At 38.2% G+C, this 5,937-nt stretch overlaps 1 protein-coding gene across 2 annotated transcripts; it reads right to left on the bottom strand.

The window, feature by feature from the left end:
- LOC112158599 (cadherin-like protein 26) lies at window positions 1–3,094 on the bottom strand. 2 transcript variants are annotated; one of them, XM_024292021.2, is made up of 8 exons: window positions 2,478–3,094; window positions 1,865–2,380; window positions 1,633–1,767; window positions 1,362–1,547; window positions 962–1,227; window positions 731–876; window positions 426–650; window positions 1–348 (listed from the first exon to the last, which is right to left on the bottom strand). In XM_024292021.2, exons 2-8 carry the CDS (start codon window positions 2,066–2,068, stop codon window positions 116–118), a joined length of 1,395 nt encoding a protein of 464 aa, XP_024147789.2. In that variant the 5' UTR covers window positions 2,069–2,380; window positions 2,478–3,094; the 3' UTR covers window positions 1–115. The 2 variants fall into 2 exon arrangements, with proteins under 2 accessions (XP_024147789.2, XP_036068688.1); XM_036212795.1 differs by having other exon boundaries at window positions 1,865–2,624; window positions 2,732–3,094.
- Window positions 3,095–5,937: the final 2,843 nt, after the last annotated feature.

The following is a 5,937-nucleotide window of genomic DNA, read 5'->3' as shown; positions in this document are numbered from 1 at the left end:
TTTTTTTATTACACATTGTATTATGCACATTATTTTTTGAGGACTCTCAATGGATCTCTGGGCAGCCACATTTTCAATTCGTTTTCAGGATTTATCCCTTTTACAGTTGAACTAATTAGAGATATATGTACTCACTTGAAAACAAAAGGAATCCAGCAATTACATTTCCAATGGCTGCTCCCTTTATATAGATTTTTCTAAAATCACGTGTATATCTGCCTTCACAGTCAAACACCACCACTTCCAACGTATTACGTCCAATATTGTTCTGTTTATCTCGAATCACCAGAGACACAGAAAAGTTTCCAGAAGGGAGTGGCTTCAGGCTGACAAGGCCACCTTGCTGACCTGGTGAAACATGCAAATACAGGTATGTAGCTGCTATAAGCAATAATTTAGTCATAGATTAACAGATGTGTACGAACCATAAGCAGGATCTAGTTTCCATTGCTTCATATCTTCATAATCGTCAAAGTAAAAAGAAAAGGGTCCACTGTAGGGATCAGCATCCAAATCCTCTACAGAAAGCATCACTTTGTTGTTCCTGTTTCCACACATGATGAGGCTGCCGTTGACCAGATGAGGCTTGTGGTCATTGATGTCCTCCAGGTGGATACTGATGGTGCAAGAACTTGAGGCTGGAGGAAGACCTTTGAAGAAAATGAAAAATCATGGCTGTTTTATTAATTGAAAAAATGTTTTTCCATCTTCCTTCAAATGGTTTTGGTACCATCATCTATGGCAGCGATGACGACTTTGTAAACATTGTCATCATCCACGAAGGGTGATTCTCTGTCCATCTTTTTAGTTGTTCTGATTTCTCCAGTTTTTTCATCAACAGATACCCAGTTAGCTGGATCTTGTACTAGTAGATACCTGGAAACAGTCGGATAAACTAGTGTTACAAGTTAATGCAGACAAGCAGATAGCTCAGTTTAAGCACAGTATGCAGACACTTTACCTGAAGGAAGTAGAATCTGGATCATGAACCTCTGGGGTGAAGAGAACCTTTCCTGGATCAGATTCTTCTTTTTCAAACACATCTATGTTTGTTTTCTGAAACTCTGGTGGGTCATTGGTTTTAATCATTAGAACCTTGATACTGACCGAGTCAGGAAGTTTGCTTCCGTGTTTAATCAATTTCCCATTTTCACACTTAGAAAAGGGTTCAATGTTTTCTACCCCAATCTGCAAGTTGAATGTAGTGGTTTTTCCATATTTCTTTTTCTGCAAAAGACATATAAATCAATAACATTCTTAAACCAATTAATAATAATCCTAAACCAAGGTGTTTGTTTTTTTCTATTCTGGTGTAGATCACTTCAAAAATATCCAGATTTAGTGAGAGAAAATGGAGTTACCTTGGTGATGCTCAAAATCCCCTCATTTGTTATTGGGTCTGTTTCCAGTTTAAAGATGTCTTCCTCATTCCCACTGATGAAGAAGTACTTTGCATGCCAGCCATCAGTGTTGGGAATGTCTTTGTCATCTACTGCCAATCTCAAAAGGTCATCATGGGTCTCCATTTCTACAGCAAAAGTCTGGTACTATAGAAAAAAAACCTCAATTATTTTGTATTTAAACTAAAAAATCACGTTCAGAGCAAACCACAACATTTAAAGCAATTCTTACTTCTCTCTCCTTGAACACTGGCATGTATTTGTTTGTGTTTGTGTCAACAACATTTAGCGTGATCACAGCTGTGGAGGACATTGGAGGGGTTCCATGATCCTTTGCTTCAAGAGTGATTGTGTACTCTTTGTCTTTCTGAAGTGCAAACAATATTATTAATATACCACAAAATTTGATGTATTTGAAGCCGTTATGAAACTCTTCTCTATAAATAAGAGTCTGTTGGCCTTACTTCATAGTTAAAACATCCATCAACTGTCAGATGGACCATTCTTTCACTGATCCATTTTGCTTGAATCTTAGGCTCTGGTGGATGCTGTGCAATCACACTGATGTTGAATCTTGAATTTAAGGAGTTTTCCTCATCCGGGTCTGAAGCAATCACTTCCACCCCCAGTAAGCCTAACAAAATTAACAGAAATGGGGGGATTCCCATTGATCTTTTTTTTCCATCTTTTTTTCAATTGAAGTGTTACAGTTAAGGTTAGTGGGATTACAGCTGTAAATCTTACTTTGTTTTATATCTAGTTAATGCATTTTTTTTCTTTTTTTAGATTTTATGTGAATCCAGGATTCTACTTCTTTTAAATTTAGACCCACCTTCCTCTTGGTTTTCCTTAACGGTAACAGTTTCAGGAATTTTTACAAACTTTGGCGGATTGTCGTTGATGTCTTTTACATCCACATCAAACGCTAGTTCTTCGTCAATTTTTTGGTTGGTCTCTGTGTCGTACACATCAAAAATGACCTGTAGATTAAAATATAAGGGTTAAACATTTTTCTGCTTTCTGGCTACATTCATTACTGTCTTTACATTCTAATGGAATTCTAATGTATCCACTTACGTGGAAAAAGGGATGCTTTTCTCTGTCAACAGGTTTGATTACAAAAACTTCTCCAGTTTTTTCATCAATGGATAGAAATCCTTCATCAACAGCATCTCCTCTTATTTCAAACCTGAATTCTTTCCCTTCTACCTTGTCATTGTACATCTATGAGAAACACATGCAAATTTTGGTATGTATTTTTATATAAAAAATTTGGAAAAAAGGAAAAAAATCACCAACACATAAATGTTTTCAAGAGTTTCTTTACTCACCTTTGTGAGAAAATGTGGGTATATCACATTCATTTCCTCCTGAAGATGGATTATAAGTGAAAACTCTACACTTTTAGCCCACACCAAGAGATTCTGGTAAGGAAAATTACGTTAAATAAGTTAATACTTTTGCCTTTATTATAGGTTAAAGTTTTTTTTTCAGAAAGTTGCAGCAACTATTGCCCTCATGATTACACGTTTTAATTGCCAACCAACTCAGCTGGTGTATATCAATGTTCACTTTTCATGATATTAAATCAGAGACACTTAATTTAGTGTGGCATAATCTCATTAGCAAAGAAAACTGGCTAAATCGAAAACACCTGCAGTGCTTCCACTTGATTTATTTTGAGTTATCTGATTAAAAGTTTTTAGCATATAATTCAAAATGCAGAGATTTTACACACTTTAAAATGTATTTTACAGGTAGCCATCACCACTAAACATTCATTTTGTCAGTTAAATGTTCTGTCTCTGTGAGGTACAGCGACAAAGCAGAAACTAGAAAATGAATGCGCCCACAAGACAGAAGGTGTGCCTCCTGATTAAAGAGCTTCTGCCAAAAACATGACTTTTCGACTTGTTTCGACTTGCTCGTTATGAAATACTGATGCCATGAAAACTTGTTGATGCCAATTGTGAGTTAAGGATGAGTAAGACTGCTTGAATTTTCAGTTAGTCAAAATATTAGGCGCAAAAATGTTCTTTCACTTTGATGCTTTACTTTTAAACAGGTGTCTAAATGCATCAAAGCAAGTACCTTTCTATAAACGTACACAAATATAAGTTACAATAAGTACTTTTATTAAACAACATCATAGATCTTCTCACTGTTTATAGACTACAACTTAGACTGTATTTAAATACCAATTAAACAAATTCTTGTAAAAACAAAACATGAAACTTAAGAATGTTAAGTACAAATCTCTCCACAAGTAATTGCAAATGTGATAGATATTTGAAGCATGCATTGGGAACAGAAAAATATTTGGAGGTGGTTCTTACCATAAGAAGCAGAACGAAAATCCGCATTTTGACCTGCACAGCTTTCTTTCCTTGTGGAGAATGCACTCGCATAGCAACCAAGAACTTTACAAAGACCTGGGAGGGGACAATCCCGACTTGCCTTAAGGAAAAAAAAAACAAAAAAACATTGTTGGCAGTGGAAAATTGGCAGTTTGTTTATGCATGTGTGCACTGTACACTGAAGCTAGAACTGTATGTGTAGCTTCAGTTTAAGATAAATCAATTCTGAGCTTTGATCATGATTTATTTCAGTTACTATTTTATTATTATTATTTTTTTTTTATAAATCTCCTAAAAATCTGACCATGTCCAAAGAGACTTCTGGTTTGAATCCCATAGATCAAAAATACAAATTATCACTGCATCCATAGTTTGTTGAATCCTGGATGACCAGGTGCACTGGGTGAGCATTAATGAAAACTGTCACTTGTGATTGTCAGGTAATAATTACACTATATAATCACATAAAAACCAAACTCTCAGTCCCACGTCTTTGTCTCTCAAAAGCATGAGGAGTCCGAAAGATGGATTTCCCCTTTAGGTCATCCAAAAGACATAGAACTGTAGTGGACCTGCAGTTTGTGACCGTTAAATTTAAGACAATTTAGTGGCTGATTGAGGGAGGACGCGCTTACACGCGAGTAGGGAGTGCTCTGGCAGAGGAATGGAGTCTGGTGTCTGTATCACTGCAATTCCACGAGCATGCATAAAGTTGGTGCGTCTAAACACATGTGGCATATTTTCCAACTTTTTTACCTGTGATACGACAGTCAAATCCTGTGGGACTGGGCCTTAAGCAAAGATACCCAGATTTCCCTCTCCCTGGGCACTTCCTCCAGCTCCTCTGCGGGCACCCTGAGGTGTTCCCAGACGTAGTCTCTCCAGCGTGTCCTGGATCTTCCCTGGTGCCTCCACCCAGTGGGACATGCCCAGAACACCTCCCCATGTAGGTGTCTGGGAGGCATCCGGACCAGACGCCCAAGCTCAACTGGCTCCTCTCGATTTGAAGGAGAAGCAGCTCTTCTCCAAGCTTTCTCCAAGTGACTGAGATTCTCACCCCATCTATAAGGGAGTGCCCAGGAACCCTACCCAGAGCTCATGACCATAGGTGAGGATTGGAAAGAAGACTGACTGGTTAATTGAGCGCTTTGCTTTCTGGCCCAGCTCTCTCTTCAACACAATGGATCGGTGCAGCAACCGCATAAGGGCGGATGCTGTTCCAATCCGCCTGTCGTTTTCACACTCTGATCTTCCCTAACTCATGAACAAGACCCCGAGATATGTACATCTGAGGCAAGACCACTCCACCCACCAATACCTTTTGGTAAACTGAAATAGTAACCCTTAAAGACGCTTTCATTTTGTATTAATGGAGAACTACAGGCAATAGCCTTAGGTGAAATGTTACCATCCATTGACCTGAAGGAAACTTAATTTCAGTTTTTGATTGTGCCACACTATTGGCGTTGCTTCTGGGCTGCCTTTTAAAGCCAAACTCCTATTTGAGGCCCCACTCCCTGGTATGTTAGAGATGCCCCGTTTCCTTTAAAGCTCAAGGTTTAACAATTCTGCTGAATCTAGAGCAGTGGTTCCCAACCACCTGGCCGTGGACAGGTACCGTCCGTGGATCCCTTGCCACCGGGCCGCAGAAGAACTAATAAATTATACCTGTTTGCTTTTTTTTAAGAGACGGAAATCTTTTATTTTTAAAATCAACTGTATTCTCTCGATTACCTTGAGTGAAAGTAAAAGCAGCCTAGCGGCATGTAACACAAGAAAAGTTGCATGTGGAGCCTTTCTTTGCAAATGGAAACAAACAGACGGAATAACAGGTGATTCACACACACCGTACCTGTTTGCAAAGAGATATGACTTTCATGAACGAATCTAATCTTTTGAACGGTCATAGAAATGCTCAAACAAGCTCAACCATTCAGATGCACATTTCAGAAAAGTTGTGAACGGGATTCATGCAAATACTTCCATAGAAAAAAGGAGAGTTGAGCGATGCGTGCAAGTAAGCACGTGCAGGGGAGGGGTGATCAATCGTAGTTATGAGTTTTGAGTTCTTCCGTTTTTTGTTCATTTTTTTTGTACATTTTGTTCATGTATATGAGTTTTTTTAAAATGAGATGATCTTATAATAGTAAAATAAACTAGATTTTAACCACTCTTGAAAT

Source organism: Oryzias melastigma, linkage group LG7 (genome assembly GCF_002922805.2).
Source record: "Oryzias melastigma strain HK-1 linkage group LG7, ASM292280v2, whole genome shotgun sequence".
In the NCBI taxonomy this organism is placed as follows: Eukaryota; Metazoa; Chordata; class Actinopteri; order Beloniformes; family Adrianichthyidae; genus Oryzias; species Oryzias melastigma.
This window is presented reverse-complemented; position numbering and strand designations above follow the sequence as displayed.

Coding starts and splice junctions, on each gene's coding strand:
- LOC112158599 (XM_024292021.2), bottom strand. CDS start 2,068: ATGGGAATCCCCCCATTTCTGTTAATTTTGTTAGGCTTACTGGGGGTG. Junction 1,768..1,864: donor ATGGATGTTTTAACTATGAA/GTAAGGCCAACA, acceptor TTTGCACTTCAG/AAAGACAAAGAGTACACAAT. Junction 349..425: donor GAAACTAGATCCTGCTTATG/GTTCGTACACAT, acceptor ATGTTTCACCAG/GTCAGCAAGGTGGCCTTGTC.